The following is a 16,849-nucleotide window of genomic DNA, read 5'->3' as shown; positions in this document are numbered from 1 at the left end:
TGACTGAGAACCTTCACAGACGTAAACAATTAGTATTGTACAGTCAGAAATATCAAGTTATTCTTAATACTGCAGACTTGCAATGAATAAGTTGTCCTAACAGTCATCTTAAGTAAGCTTTACTTAGTTTTTTTGAGGCAACGAGTTTCCTCAATTGTTTTGAGTTCTGGGAACTAACAAGGCTGTACAGTGTACTCAAAATGAGTAAGTTGCCCTAACTTGGTCATCTTACGTAAACTTGATCCAATTTTCTTGAGTTCTGGGAACAAATGAGCCTGTATAGAGTACTCAAAATAAATAAGTTGTCCTAATTTAGTCATTTTTAGCTTAGCTTTACTCAATTTTTTTTGAGGCAACGAGTTTCCTCAATTTTTTTGAGTTCTGGGAACTAATTAGATTTTACAGTGCATGATGTGCTGCTTTTTGATATCTTTTAAATTACTAGTTTGTTAGACAGGTTCTATTTATGTAATTTCTTTTTTTCAACAGATTTGGCAGGGATTTTGAACTGAGATTTCCCAAAAATGTGGTTAATCATATTTTTCAGGAAAGGTCGCATCAAGCTGAGGAACATACAAGTGGAGCCAACTCAACTCAAGCAGCTTGAACATTATAGGCCTTTTTAATATCCTGCCAATTTCAAAGTTACATACGAGTAGCAGGAACAATGAAGACAGCAAAAGTGTCTAGGAATTCTAGTTTAACACTAAACACTTTTTCATCAATCAGAGGGTATATTCCTTTGTAATTGTTGTAGTAATCCTCCTCACCTTTGTTGTTTTTTTTTTCTTGTGACACATTGATGGTGGTAGAGTTAAACATCTCCTGGAGGACAGAATGTTCAGACCAGCATTGTTTCAATGTGTTGTTTACCTGCTGCAAAAATCACAAAGAAGCACATAGTAGCATTCCCGGTAAGACCCAGTAAAGTGTGAACTTGTATAAATAATTGATCCTGTGTTAACTTCTAAAGTTGTTGAGACACATAATGGACCCCAATCTGTACAAATATACACATTCTTAACTCACTCAAAACCAAATATAATTCTAACCAGATCTGAAGTTAGTTTGGTTTTTCACCTTATTATTATTTCAAACTTAATCTCAAAAATGACATAAAATCATTCCATTTCACTGATGGATCGACAGGCCAAGATACAACTAATAAAATACATGTGGACAGAGGTTGTTAAGGAAAATGTTCTAAAACACTTCTTCAGTAAAGCCTCCAGACTGAGACTCGCGCTGAGCTTTGCCCTGGTCTTTATTTATACTTCAGTGGTGTGTGTGTGTGTGTGTGTGTGTGTGTGTGTGAGATCAAAGGGTCAGAGTGTGACCCCATGAACAACTTCCCTTAACCCGCTGGTCTGGAAAATCCAACAGTTCATCTATATGTAAAGAAGCACTTAAACTAAAACAGACATAGCTACGTTAATCCTGCCGTAAAACAATAAAACAAGGTACGAACTCTCATGCTCCCAGGACGTGGGGGTGCATTCCTGGAGTGCACACCAAGCCTGCAGCCTGTTAGAGATCACACACAATTGATTATATGCCTCTAAGTATACATGGTTGAATATTTCCTAATACAAATAACTACATGCAGTATTCTATCATATGCAAACTTATATCACTAAAAGATTATACTGACTACTAAATACAATTTTCCATTGACAGAGGTCAAATGAAAACTTCAAGATTTTAATGACTAGAGATGAGAGCATGTGGGGGTATATTTGATTGGTTTTTAGGTGTTTAATTGGAATTTTAGGATTATAATTCCTTAATGTAGCTTATCATTATCACTGAGTAACAGATTAAGTGATCTCCATCAGTATAATTTATTATTTATGTGTGATGTTGATGACACCCATAAACACACCCACAGTGTGAACAAAGTGAGGCTTATGCGTAACAAGGCTGAAATGGCTGCCTGTAGTCCAATCAGTAGTGCTGTTGGTGAAAGACAAAAGTCCTCCATAACTCTTCCTTGGCTGAGGTTAGTAGATTTAATACTTGTTAAGTCTAATTGTTGAATGTTGTCATTGTGTTTCTTAAATTTGTCTTGGTTCAAACTGTAGGATCAAAGCCATTCCTTTGTTTCTGACCACCTCTCCAGCCACTCTGTGCTGGGGGAGGTTTTACTGCAGATACATTCTATCTGGAAGATCTGTTTCTTGTGTTGTAGCTTCCTGCTTTTACGACCCTTTTGGTGAGCAGGAGGTCACATACACACACACACGCACACACATTCTCACACACTCACCCAAACACACACATGGACACACATAGACACACACACGTTCTTGCACATGCATACAAGTGCCTACACATACACACATAGTGCCTTGTCTTTGTAATCAAGAGGGGTCTTACGAGGGGAGGTGCTTTTGCTGTGATGTGTATTGTAACAGTTTGTCAATAAATAGCTGCGAGGGAAGCTGCTCTTTGAAGGATTTGGGCTATGGGACAGGTGAGGAGTGTGAGCTCCAAGAGCTGCTTTTTGACTCTAAACTAGCGGGGCATGTGGAAACATAGACCCAACAATACTTGATAAAGCATTTTAATCTAGATCACATACAGAAAAAAACAAACAAAAATAAAAACATTTAATATGGAGTCATCTTTGAATTTGCATCAATGCCTGCACAAATCAAACCACTCAAAATAAAAATTAAAAAAAGATTGTTTGCAAATTTTAACAAGCTGCTGTAAGGAAGTATTCCTCCAACAAGAGATCTGTCAGTTTAAATATTCAAATTAAATATACAAGTCCTTCAAGAAGGAAATTCAACATGGAGATGTTGGTAATTCTCAGTTAGCTGTATCTACAATTTGAAGAAAATTCAATCAAAGTGGAAAAGGTATTAAGGCGAAACTATACAGGTGGACATGGGAAGATGTGTAGGACATGGAAATATGCTTTGAAAATAGAAAAACAAGCACAACAGGAAAATGAAAAATGAATGGGCAAAAATTGTAGTCAAATTTGTGAGAGAACTGTAAGATATGGGCTAAATGGATTTACATACAAAAAAGCCAAACAAAACCAGTACTAACACCTAAACAAGAGAAAACAAGCTTGTAATGGGCTAAAGAAACAGTCACTGAGTGCAGATGATTGGATTAAAGTGATGTTTAGTCATGAATCACGCATCTACATTTGTCATGGAGATGACACAATTCCAGTAAAACTGAATGCCTGACGTAAACACGTGAATTTCCCCATTCATTTATGTAATGAGTCAGCATGTGGTAAAAGTCCAAGGGAGATGGCAACCACCACCACCACAACCTCCACAACAACCACCACAACAACTACAACCACATTTTATTTTTTTACAGATACTAGTATTTTTTTTATTTGACTCTATGCGTCTATCTCTGTGCCGCTTTAAGACTGAACCCCCCCCCATCCTGTGGAGCTAATAAAGGATTATTTCATCTTATCATGTCTTATCTGAACCACAGTTATCATTATTGCAAATCCCCTAAGAGTCATAGTCCATCATCTCTTAAAACAGATGCGTATGAAATGACATAATTAAACAGGTCATTGTCTGCCCTTATCACAAGGCACAACAATTCTGCAATGTTCACTTTTGTTAAGGCATTTGTTTGAATTTGCACTTACATTTACATCACAGATCATACAAGATTATTCACATAAGACATAATATGATCCTATATATGTTGGGTCTGTGTTTCCACAAGCCCCGGTAATTCTAGAGACTTATTCATCATGAAGAAAACAAGACAGTCGATCGATCAATTATTTGCGCAAGGGAGGCCTCGTCTGTGTCCACCACGAAAATGACCTCTAGATCTGACCTCCACCTGCTGCCTTTTATTGAGAGACAGTTCACACAAAACACGTCAGAACAAAGCCACGCCCCCTTGGTTCCAAGACAAGGCATTGTATGTATATGTGTGAACTTCTGTATTTAAGTAAGTGTGTGTGTGCGTGTGTGTGCGTGTGTGTGCGCGCGTGCGTGTGTGTGTGTGTGTGTGTGTGTGTGTGTGTGTGTGTGTGTGTCAGACCTCCTGCTGACCAAAGGGTCGTAAACGCAGGAAGCTTACATCAAAAGCACAAGGATGTGTCTGTGATAAAAGACTACATCTCCCCACCTAGAACCTCGAGAATCTGGGGGGAAGGACAGTGAAATTTCTTTCATCAGAGTTAAAACAATGTACAAATGGTAAACATAAAAATGACAAACATTTAACAATTCACTCTAACAATATACAAAGCTTTCTCATTTTTAGCTTGATTCACTCATTTCATTGAATATTAATGTCTGTAATAGAATCTGTGGATGTCATAATGAAGCAAAGATTTGTATAATAATATCTGAAGGTATATTTAAAGGTGACCTAGTCAGAGCTAACTTTACAGCCTAAAATACATGTTCTTTCAGAGGTAAAAGAACATGTATAGTGGAAAGGGAATGTCAAACATGAGCACACAAACTCACAAATGTTCAAGCACACAACTGCAGGGGTGTCACATATCCTTATCAAAGAGGCATTGTGAAGGAAGTCAGGCTAGGTAAACTCAGAAGGAAGGAATTCTTTCAGAGTATCAAAAAACAAAACAGAAAAAAACGTAATAGGTGTTTTGGTTGTGTCACTTTTAGTTTCTTACTGGGATTCTTGGAGTGCTCACTGAGTAACAGATTAAGTGATCTCCCTCAAGAAACAAAAGGGTATAAATTAAATGAAATAAAGCTTATCATGTGATTTTCTTTTTTTATGGTTATAGTATTGCCGTCAGACTCTCACTATATTCCTACTCTCAGTTACTGTTTTACAAAGTTGGGGAGCTGCATATGTATAAAATTTTGCTATTGCACAATATTATGAGTTAAGAAAATCTGCTGTGTAATTCAAAGCAGTCCCTTTTTAAAGCTTCTGCTCAATAGATTTCATGAAGCTAGAACTTCGCCTTAACCCATCCCCCTTCTCATGTAGAGCTGTCCAATCACATTTGGGAACCTCCCACCAGAGGAGTTACTCAGTCTCATGGAGATTTTTGTCTTTTCCCCCCCAATTTTCATCAGACATTTCTGCTCTACTTCACTGAACTTAGCTTAACATAATTTGCGTGTTCACAATACTGCACCTGGGTTTGGAAAAGCTGCATTCAAGGTTCATGGACCAACATTGAGGTTTTTGTTTTCTTCAAGTAAGTTAAGTAAGTTAAAACATGTTTTTTAAATGTGCATTTCTTTATAATCATGTATTACATAGTATGTGATAGTGGTGATGCAGAGCTACTGTTAAATGTAATTACATTCAAGCAATTCTTTCCTACAATTTGTATTTAAATATTATCACTGAGTGTCAGAGTAAGACACATTTCCGCTCTCCCCATTCTTTTTATAATGTTTGACTTACTGCCGGTCTGTACCAGTTCTCCTAGTACGACTAAGTTGGAGTCTATGTTTACAATAGTAATATATTCACAGTTTTTCCCAGTTAAAAAGCATATGAAGCATATGAGCTGATCATTACTGCACTAAAGAGCACCAAATCCAAATTTTACAAAATCCAAATTTTACAAATCACAAAAAATCACTAAAATTAACCCTTTGACTCTCAAATAGTTAATGAATGTTAAGGATTACAGTTAATACAGCTCTAAGGGACATTTGTTAAAAATTGCTATTATATTTGTTTAAAAGCTCCACACAAACAATGCTTACATGCTGAATCACCTTATAATAAACTTAAAATCAACCCAAAACCCTTCTAAAGATATTTCAGTGATCTCTTTAAGGCTGTTATTGAGCTGCTCTATTGATGATTAGTCTAAGATATCACTGCATGAGGTTAATACTGTAGTGAAACTCTTTAAAATCAAAATTTGTGCAATTGAGCCATATCTGTTCCTGGTAATGTAATTAAATCTGTAAGATTATGGGAATCAATTTGTGAACAAATTTAGTTTTGATTTGGCTTTGAGTGGATTTTTAGTGAGCTCTTGTTTCTGAGAGTCACTGTGTATCTTGATGAAAGGGAACATTTACTGCCCATGGAAGAGCATAGTTTTCCCTCTAAACGTTATCATGTCATGATAACCTTTTATAGGGACAACAAAGATGTGTTTCCTGTAAAAGTTAATGCAAGTGGTCTGTAATGTGTGTCAACACTTATGTTACCTCATAGACCAGTGTGTTGCTATGGATGAAAGTGGAATAAGGAAGAGAAAGGAGTCACAGAATGGCTCCACTGACCTTACCAAAGACAACAAGGAGGTGGTGAAGGCCGTTGCCCTTCAAAAAGATGTAAGTATGAACCAGTGTGCTTGACTTTTATATACATGCAGGTTCCTGAGAACAAGTCTCACTAAATTTTCACACTAAAGGATCATCCTTACCTTTTACAATAATAGAGCCTTGGAACTGAGTACCAGGCAGTACCACAGCAAGCGTCTCTACAGATTAACTCCATAATCATCCACTCAGCAGTGCAATCCAGACGCCTAATAAGCTCCATAAGACCTAAAATAAACTTATGGGAACTGAAAGGTTTTCTCAGGTTAAAATAGGATTATGATAGTCGTTGCTCTCATCCTGGAAAAGTCCATTCACACATATTTTTCTGCAGACTTCTGTAATTCTCTTTCTGGCATAAAGAAAAGTCACTGGCTTTGTATCTTTATATCAAGCCCCACCAGATCGCTGTTTATTTTAATAGATCTTTAAGACTTTACCCAATGTTTGCATCCTTATATCCTCAGGTAGGGCCCTTCTGGGAGGCCGTCTCACATTTGAAGCATAAATCTAAAAGTGACCACACCCTAGGCTTTAGAATGACCTACCTGAAGAGATAAGGCTTGGAAAATCAGTTACTTTGGTCTCTTCTTTAAACACATTTTATAGACTTGTTTTTATGTGATATTGCTTTTTTATTGCTTCTTCAATCAATCAATCAATCAATCAATCTTTATTTATAAAGCACTTTTCATACAAAAAAAATGTAGCACAAAGTGCTTTACATGGTTAAAAGCAGCTCACCCCACCCTCCAACTCACTCCCCACACTCTCATTAACATAAACGATGTGAATACACGCATATCTTCCCCCCCCCCACACACACACAAACACGTAATTCTGCTGCGTGTCTTCTTTTATTATATCGGCATTTACAGTCATGGTAAAAGTAACCCTCCATCAATCCTAATTCAAGACAGTAAAAAAAAAAATCCAGTCCTTACCAGGTACTAAAATGATTTAAATAAACATTAAATGAACAACAACACATAGCATATTATAATGTTTCATTATTTATTTACCAAAAACTGAGCCAAAATGCAGAAGCAGTTTGTGGACAAACTAAGTACACCCAATGATTCAGTATCTTGTAGAACCACTTTTATTTGCCATAACTTGAAGTAATTATTATCTTATTGGTCTCTCTTTTAGGGCCCTCCCAGAAGGGCCCTAAAAGTGACCACACCCTAGGCTTTAGAATGACCTACCTGAAGAGATAAGGCTTGGAAAATCAGTTACTTTGGTCTCTTCTTTAAACACATTTTATAGACTTGTTTTTATGTGATATTGCTTTTTTATTGCTTCTTAATTCTGTCTTCTTTTATTATATCGGCATTTACAGTCATGGTAAAAGTAACCCTCCATCAATCCTAATTCAAGCAGGGCTCGCAAAATTTTTCCAGTCGGGCTACCAAAATCTAACTCAGCCCTGCCCGTCGGGCTATCATAGGAAGGAAAATATATGTCTATGCTTTTGCATTCTTTCGCCAATGTAGCTGAGTAATTATGTCATTGGCATCGATGAGCCACTGTCAATATGTGACATATTGAAATTGCGTTTGAATTTGCGCTTGTTTTTTGCTTTCACTTTCATTTTGCAATTGTGCGAACGGTGTGTAGAGAGCAGCAGCACTGATTGGTGAGTGACGATTAATTGCGCACCAATTCCTCTGACATCGTCTTATCACTCATTAGCTTACTATTCAAAAGTGACAAGTGAAATCTCTCGCAGCAAGCTTAAACATGTGAGAGGTTGAGTGTGCAAAGAATCGCTGACCGTTATGTAAGTACGTGTGTAAAAGCAGCAGGATTTACGCTGGTATTTTAGTTCTGCTCAGCCAAATAAGACAGGTCAGGGTGAAGAAGGGGCAGCCAAAGAAAAGCTTACCACAAAACGGAAAAGTTAGGACAAATCAGACTATGAGGCAAAAAGAAAGCGCAGCTTTTTTGGTTTCATGGACAAAAGAACTTCTGTGGCTGGAATATGACAAGCTAAATAACATGATGTTCTGCCAGGCGTGTTGTGAGTTTCATTTGATTTCTGAGTCGACAAGCGCCTTTGTTACTGGGACCAGTAATTTTAAGAAAGACCCCATCAGAACCCATGAGAAATGCAAGAAATGCATTATTGCCCAGTCTGCAGTATCTTTCCCAGAACAAACAGCAATTGCAAAAAAACATACTAAAAATAAACCAAGCACAACAAGAACTCCTGAAAAAGCGTGCTATATTGGAAAGAGTGAACTACTATTGGCAAAATTTAGCAGTCTTTGCAAACTTCAAAAAGTAAATGGCCTAGATCTTGGTTCCACTTGCCTCTTACCCATGACTTCAGTGGAAATTTCAGATTCAGGATCTGACACAGACTGATTCTTACAAGTTCATAGAAATTTCTGTTCAATTTGAACCAAGTATTTGAGTTGATGGTTGTAATTTTTATACAGTTGTTGTGATTTGTATTTTAACATTTTTTTTGATTCATTTTTGTTTCCATTACAATATTATACATTAAAGTATAATATTGTAACGGAAACAAAACATTAAAAAATTGCTTTCTTTTTTATTCGGGCTACTAAATTTATTTTGGGCTACCAAAAACTGAAGAATGCCTGCCCGAATGGCTACCAGAGATTTTGAAATTTTGCGAGCCTTGTCAAGACAGCAAAAAAAAATATCCAGTCCTTACCAGGTACTAAAATGATTTAAATAAACATTAAATGAACAAAACACATAGCATATTATACTGTTTCATTATTTATTTACCAAAAACTGAGCCAAAATGCAGAAGCAGTTTGTGGACAAACTAAGTACACCCAATGATTCAGTATCTTGTAGAACCACTTTTATTTGCCATAACTTGAAGTAACTATTATCTTATTGGTCTCTCACATTATTGTGGAGGATTTTTCCACCTAATTTTCTTTACAATATTGCTTCAGTGCTCTAAAGTTTGTAGATATTTGTTTATGCAGCTTTTCAATTAGGTTCAAGACTTAGACAGGGAACTTCAGCACCTTGATTAGTTTCTTTTTTCAGCCACTTTGTTACAGATTTGCTGATGTGTTTGGGGTCATTCTCCTGGCTCATGACTCACTTTTGGCCAAGCTAGCTGTTGGACAGATAAATCTGACTCTAGAATACTTTTGTATACAGGAGTTAGTGGTTGACTAAATGACTACAAGGTGCCTAAGTCACCTAAACCATTACCCTTCCACTAGTGTGCTAAATATTTGTCAAAAGTTGTTTGTGTTGATATGGTGTGTCTAAAGGACATTGTTCCCTAACAATTTCACCTGGCAACCCATGCAACTTTTCAAATTTTAGCTGTGTTGTCATGTTCTTTTTAGATACAAAAGGCTTTGTGTCACGATCTGAGGAGACAGACCGTGCGGTGGTGTGTGTGGTGGACCCCGGTGCGAATACAAGAGAGCAGGTTTCAAACAAAGCAGAAATACTGTGACTAAACTGAACTTAAACTAAACTGGAAGCAGATACTGATAAGCTATGAAGACTAAGAAAATCATGAAGATGACTGTAAAGACTGGCCGTGAGGACATGGAGGGTGGGAACACAGACAACGCAACACAGACTGCATGAAACACAGAGACTAAATACACATGAGGGATGATCAGGGGAAGTGGCCACACATGGGAGCACAGCTGACACACATGAACCTAAAGACAGGACAGGAGAAGTGAAACTAAATACACTGACATTGAATACAGACTTTCAAAGTAAAACAGGAAACATGGAGATTAGACATGACATGAACTAAACATAACCACGCATGACAGGTAGACGCACGAACCAGGGAGACTGAGTACAGGGAGATGACATAAACAACTAAGAAACAAAGGGCTAAACAGCACCCTAGAAATTAACTAGACGAACTAAGCTAAAGCATAAATGAATACAAAAGATACATAAAACTCAACACGGGGTCACACGACCCAGGACCATGACACTTTGTCCTTCCAACCCTTCTACACAAACCATGTTTGTATAGTCTTTTTCAAATCGCACTGTCATGATCCGCAACATTTAACATGCTAGCGGAGGCCTGTGGATTCTGAGATGCAGCTCTTGTTTTTTGGGGGGTCTTTTTTCACCTTAGGGTGAATTTTCTGGAATATTCACTCTTGAAAACATTGGGAAGTGTCTTGAAACCTCAGATTTATTGGTAGTAATAATTGATTCTTTAACATGTTTACTAATGTCTTTCCTTTACAGCATTGTGTTATCAGACACTTGAATGCTTCAGACCCACAACTTGACAATGTTTCTGCTCTTAGAAGTGGTCATACTTGCTGATGATCAGTTAATTGTGTAAAAGTGTATTTGATCATTGGCAGTTGGCTGGTACTCAATTCTCACTGAATGAGGTATACTTAGTTTTCTATTATTATTTTTTTTTATATACTGCTTTTTGAATTTTGGCTTAATTTTTGTTAAATAAATGAAAAAGTATAATGTTTTGTGAAACCATTTTTTTCCTATTATGTTTTGATAAAAAAAAAACAATTAGAATTGAAAGAGTGTGTAATTTTTATTTTATTTTTTCATATTGATTGTGTGACATTCCTCCTGTGTTCTTACTGTTAGTGGAATGTAAGCTGAACTAGTTAATTATCTCTTTGGTCCCACGGACACTGGTCAGTGACCTGGATTCAATAACCCCAGGATGTGTCGTTCCTGTTTTTCTTTATTAATCAATACAATATAATAAATATAGTATCAAGTTAGGTTTGCCTTTAGCCAGTTTACATTACTCATGCTGGTTTACTTGTGAAAATGTAATAGGATTAGCCAAATTCTTGGAAAATACTAACTGAAAACTCAGAGGTTGTTGGTTGTTGTGTTGATCTTTGGATCCTCCTCCAAAATTATTATGATGATATCAGATCAACACCAACAAAGGGATATCAGGGTGTGTGCTGACATGCCTCTGAAACATTGTGGTCAAGGTGGTGTCTTTGAATGTGCAAACTAAAGTGGTGGTCATCCTTTTTATGAAGACGGGACCATACTCTGTATCCTCCCTTACAAGATGCATGGAAGGGTACAAAAGAGAAGAGTCTGCCCCTTTGTTGGACCTCAGATTCAGAATAAAAAATGTGGTTTCACTCTGGTTGAGGAACATTAAACCAGCTCTTTGCTCCTCTCAAGGATACTTGGGAAATTTCTAAACAAGTATAGAGATGACAAGCCTCTCTGTTTTTTTTTTCATGACTGGGTAAGGCTGTATGAGATCCACAGAAAGATCTGGAACACTTTTGCAGTGATTTAGACAAAGTACAAGTTTAGTGTATTACCCTTATCTCTAGCCTGATCTATCTATAGTGACTAAAAAATGAAATTACCTATAAAAGTGACATTGCTGTTTGTTTTCACATGTTGTGAGATGTGAGAATTTTGCCTTTAATGATAAGGGACTTCTTCATCTTTAATTTAGTCTTTAGCAGCTTACTCTGCCTCACTCAACGTGGCAATGTAATGATATCTGATTCAACCAGTTCTTGAGTTTGTTAACTGCTGCTGTCAACCAACTTAAAATCAAAATATGACACGGAAATGGTGCATCAACTATTTCCACTATTATTTTATTTATTTATTTATTTATTTATTTATTTTTTTGCCTGTCCCGTTTGGCTCTTTTGCCATCAGAATTATTGTCTAAAGGCAAAGAAAGATGCCCAACGGATTTACTTTACACAAATTGACCATCCCAGCCTTTCCATAATGGTCCATTTGATTCACCTTTTATTGTTTATTTTATTTTCACTTGCTGAATACGGGACAGACTTGACTGGGGGAAAGAAGGGGAGAAAGAAAGAGGGAAAGGGAAACAGCTGAGAAGAGGGACGGGGGAGAAGGGCAAAAGACAAAAACCAACAGAATAAGCAGGAAAAAAAAAGAAAAAGAAAATGCATATATCGATCACCTGGATCACCTGTTGAGAAAGAAAAAAGAAAACAAGCAGAAGAGAACAAGAGTAATAGAATAAACAACATCACAATGATATATGGGAATATGACAGTAAATACAAAATATTAAACATTATTGTGCAGCACATAAGATCAACAGAACACAGTGTGCTTTGAGGTAGGAGCCAAAAAGGGTGTAGTTTGTGGGTGTGACACCCGTGTGTACACCTGTGAGCATGGACGCGCTTGTTTTTTTAAAAGGGTCCTTCATGTAATGATCTGCTAGAGGGTGTGGGGGGGCCACAGCCCCGTCCTCCAGGGCATGAAGCAGGTATGAAGGAGATCAAAACTCCAGACATCCAGAGGCCCTCAGAACACAAGAGACCAAGGAAGACCAACAGAGGGGCAGCCGCGCCACTGTCCCAGAAAGAGCTGAGGAGAGTCCCAGATGAGGGCTCACTCAGCAGCTGCGGAGCAGAAGCCAGGGGGGGTTGCAGTGACGTGCCCGTGAGCTCCGCCGGCAGCCAGCTGTGCCTGAGTGACCGAGCCCCAGGCCGAGAGGCCGAGGGCACCCCACCTCCGAAGTGGCCCGAGCGAGCCCCAGGCTCCAGGCCCCAGGCTCCAGGCCCCGATAAGCGGCCGCCAAGGAGTGAGCCGGTGTGTACCCGGACGCCCACCCCCAGACACAAAGAACCACCAATGCACCGATGTCTGAGGGAGTCCGCCACTGGCAGGGGAAGTGGTGGTGGGGGGAGATAGGCGTCCAAACCTTGGAGGGCCTGAGATGTCCCCAGAGAGGTGGCGTCTGACACCCAACCTGACATATAGACACAGACATACAGGCACACACAGATACAAACATCCATTCCCACCCTCATGCTCTCATATGCACTTACTCCACACTCAACCAACGTGGAGACAGACATAAAGAGACGCTGTACACACAATCACACTCCCCAAGCGTACTCTACAAACCGGGTCTAGGTACCCTTGCCCCTGGAGGGGGAACTGCACCCAGACCCAGGTGGTGTTACCCTTTTCCCTGCGGTGGGGGGAGGCAGACCGCCCCGACTCCGCAGCAGCAGGGAGGCCCCACACTCCAGACCGCAGTCGGACGGCCAACTCCTCCTCCTAGCCCCCCCGCTCCAGCAGGCCGCAGAGAATGGGGGTGAGAGAAGACTCCAAACCTCCCTCCACCTGCTCATTGTAGTGTTGATGCATGTGTGTTCTAAGGTGCATTTAAAACCCAGGAGGGCATGGAGCTACCTGCCAGAGAGCAGCAGGTAAGCGCATAGTCCCTCCTGCTAGCCCTCAATGTCTACGTGTATTTAAAATTGAGAGGTGGGCAACGACGCCAGGGGTGAGGTGTACACCCTGATGGTAATTTGGATTCCGTGTATCGTGCCCACCCCCAAGATCCTATATGTATGTGTAATGAGAGTGTGAGTAATGTGAATGTCTAAGTTGTGGGATAAAATTGAGGCAGAGGCAGCCAGAAGGGGACAGAGGGGGGGGGGGGGGGGTAGCCTCCTCTGCACCCTGGTGACATACCCCTACTCCAAGGCCCTGCATGTGTGGGTGGTTGTGGTGGAGCGGGAAGAGGGAGGCAGCTGGAGATGGGGAGGGAAGGAAGGGAGGGGCAGGTAACCCCTCCCTGGGGCCAGCTCCCCCGCTGACCCCAGTAGGCACCCCCATTCTCCGCGACCCGCCAGGGAAAGGGGGCCCAGGCCCATCCAGACCGGGGCCCAGTGCAGCAGCGCCCCCCGGCCCCACAGAGCCCAGGACAGTCCACCCAACCCCACCACAGAGAAAACTGCACCCACACCACCATCCACTCATAAGACAATAGACGCCCAGGCTGAGATCTTCCTCCACCTCTCCTGTATCTCCCCCTCCTGCAGAGAGAGTTCCTGAAGAGCGGAAAGCTCCTGCAAGATGTGACAATCTCCCCCACCAGTTGAAGAGCCCCCCAGGTGGCTCGACGCACCGGCGGCACCCTGCTCCAGGGCTGGGCCCCCATGCACCCACCCGCCCACAACCCCGGCAACACACCAACCAGGACCCAAGATTCAGAATGAAAAATGTGGTTTCACTCTGGTTGAGGAACATTAAACCAGCTCTTTACTCCTCTCAAGGATACTTGGGAAATTTCTAAACAGGTATAGAGATGACAAGCCTCTCTGGGTTTTTTTTTTCATGACTGGGTAAGGCTGTATGAGATCCACAGAAAGATCTGGAACACTTTTGCAGTGATTTAGACAAAGTACGAGTTTAGTGTGTGAATGTGTGTGTGAATGGGTGGATGACTGGATGTGAAAAGCGCTTTGGGGTCCTTAGGGACTAGTAAAGCACTATATAAATACAGGCCATTTACCATTTAGTGCATTCTTACCCTTATCTCTTGCCTGATATACTTATGGTGACTAAAAAATGAAATTACCTATAAAAGTGGCATTGATGTTTGTTTTCACATGTTGTGAGATGTGAGGATTTTGCTTTTAATGATAAGGGACTTCTTCATCTTTAATTTAGTCTTTAGCAGCTTACTCTGCCTCACTCAGCGTGGCAACGTAATGATGTCTGATTCAATCAGTTCTGGAGTTTGTTAACTGCTGCTGTCAACCAACTTAAAATCAAAATATGACACGGAAATGGTGCATCAACTATTTCCACTATTATTTCAGATCCCAAGAGCTGAAGCACAGCCACGCATTAAACCGGTGTTGCTAAAAAAATTATTATTTTATAATATAATTATGATGTTATAGAACACATGGGAATGATAGTTTCCTGAAAACAGTTACTGACATTAAATAACTGAAAAAACACATTAATATTTTTTATTTTCCATGTGCTTGCTTAGGTTGGTCTGCTGAGTGGCATTTGTCTCATTGTGGGGACTATGATTGGCTCAGGCATTTTCATTTCCCCAAAGTCTGTTTTGCTGTACTCGGGAGCTGTGGGACCTTGCCTCCTAATCTGGACTGCTTGCGGCGTGTTATCTACTCTTGGTGAGACCAACATTTTAACTCATATTTCATTGTATTCGGCAACCAGTTCTGTTGCTATATCAGGAATCTAATATTCTTTTCAAGTCATGTAGACAAATAATGATGGTCAGAATAGGAACAAGCTCACACAGTATCACCTTTTGTTTTCTGCCAGGAATATAATTTTTCATTGTGGAAGATGTTTTTACTGGCTGTTGAAGTCAAAATCGTTATTGTGAGGATTTTTAGTGCACATTAGTCTTCAGATTAATTAAGCTCACAGATACAAAGGAGATGTTCCCGAAAAGCGTAAAGAACATCGTTGTTTTATCACTCAGACACTGTGAACTGTTTGATGTGAGAAAACAATTAAATGGGGAAAAAATAACAAAAGATGTCTGATCTAAGTCAGTTAAATTTTTGTTTTGTACTGTTTATACTAGCACACGCTATTTAGTATGGCTTTAGTTTGTATTTCAGTTATGTTGTATTTAGATTTTGATTATTGTAGTTTGACAGAGTTTTATATAAAATGGGTTCCATCTAATCTGGATTTCCTGAATCTAATTATATGGATCTGAAGATATACTTTCTGGTCAACCTAACTTGAAAGCCCAGAAATTGGGTGGCACACTGGTGAAGTGTGTGTGTGTGTGTGTGTGTGTGTGTGTGTGTGTGTGTGAGAGAGTGTGTGTGTGTGTCTACATATCTATATCTCTATATCTATATAGATATATATCTATATCTATCTATATATCATATATTACATATATTTCTGGAAGCACAAGCACCTGCAATGTAATGCAAAAATTTAGAAAAAAAACAAATTTGAAACCATTTCTTTTGATCTTATTAAAACTAAAATAAGAGGTGAAGAGCATTGAAAATGAGAGCATAAGAAGCAAGGGAGATATAATGACAGCGATTGAGTGTGCCAAGCATATATGAGTGTCACAGACATGCAAGGTTTCTTACCACTGCTTTGAATACATGAACTCATACAAAGTTTTGAAAGTCCCTTCTTCTGTGTTGTTTTACAACTTTCCTTTCTGTGTTTTTGTGTTTTTGTGTGTGGCTGCATAGGAGCACTGTGTTATGCTGAACTTGGAACCATGATCACCAAATCAGGCGGCGAGTACCCCTATTTCATGGAGGCTTTTGGCTCTATTGTTGCCTACCTTTACTCCTGGACAACTATTATGGTGTTAAAGCCTTCATCCTTTGCTATCATCACACTGAGCTTTGCAGAATATGCCTCTACTCCTTTCTACCCTGGCTGCTCTCCACCTCTAATTGTCACCAAGTGTCTAGCAGCAGCGGCTATATGTAAGTTCATGCTTAACAGCAATAAACTATACACAAGTACAGAGTCACTTTAGAAGCTCATACATGACTATACTTTATAATGGAAACCACAAAGTGATTGTGAAGACAATCGGTTTTCAGGCCACATTAGCCATTTCAAGCTAATGTGTGCCTTACTTTGTAAGGTGTCCAGAACGATGTCACTCTCCAATTTGCAGATGTAAAAAAAAAATACTTTTATTGAAATTAAAATAATTAAAGCCAACTGTGATGCCTACACACAACTCAGACCACACAGTATTCTTACTATGGGTTTTGTTACGGATTCAAATATTGGGGATGGATACAAGAGGAA

General features: G+C 39.5%; 1 protein-coding gene across 3 annotated transcripts in view; it reads left to right on the top strand.

Moving 5' to 3' along the window:
- Nucleotides 1-1,941: 1,941 nt before the first annotated feature.
- Nucleotides 1,942-16,849, top strand: part of slc7a9 (solute carrier family 7 member 9) — a 31,570-nt gene continuing 16,662 nt past the window's right edge. The window contains exons 1-4 of one of the 3 annotated variants that reach the window (XM_085266941.1): nt 1,942-1,999; nt 6,169-6,287; nt 15,063-15,210; nt 16,273-16,515. In XM_085266941.1, coding sequence (XP_085123067.1) covers nt 6,183-6,287; nt 15,063-15,210; nt 16,273-16,515 — 496 coding nt within the window. In that variant the 5' untranslated portion in view covers nt 1,942-1,999; nt 6,169-6,182. Of the gene's footprint in view, nt 2,000-5,073; nt 5,195-6,168; nt 6,288-15,062; nt 15,211-16,272; nt 16,516-16,849 lie in introns of those variants that run through there. The other 2 variants (XM_085266933.1, XM_085266925.1) reach the window with 2 other exon arrangements.

Source organism: Mchenga conophoros, linkage group LG1, assembly GCF_057382185.1.
Source record: "Mchenga conophoros isolate Kocher_MC1m ecotype Shallow Benthic linkage group LG1, M_conophoros_male_GT1.1, whole genome shotgun sequence".
In the NCBI taxonomy this organism is placed as follows: Eukaryota; Metazoa; Chordata; class Actinopteri; order Cichliformes; family Cichlidae; genus Mchenga; species Mchenga conophoros.
Note: the sequence above shows the minus strand (reverse complement) of the source record. Positions and strands in the feature narration are given on the sequence as shown.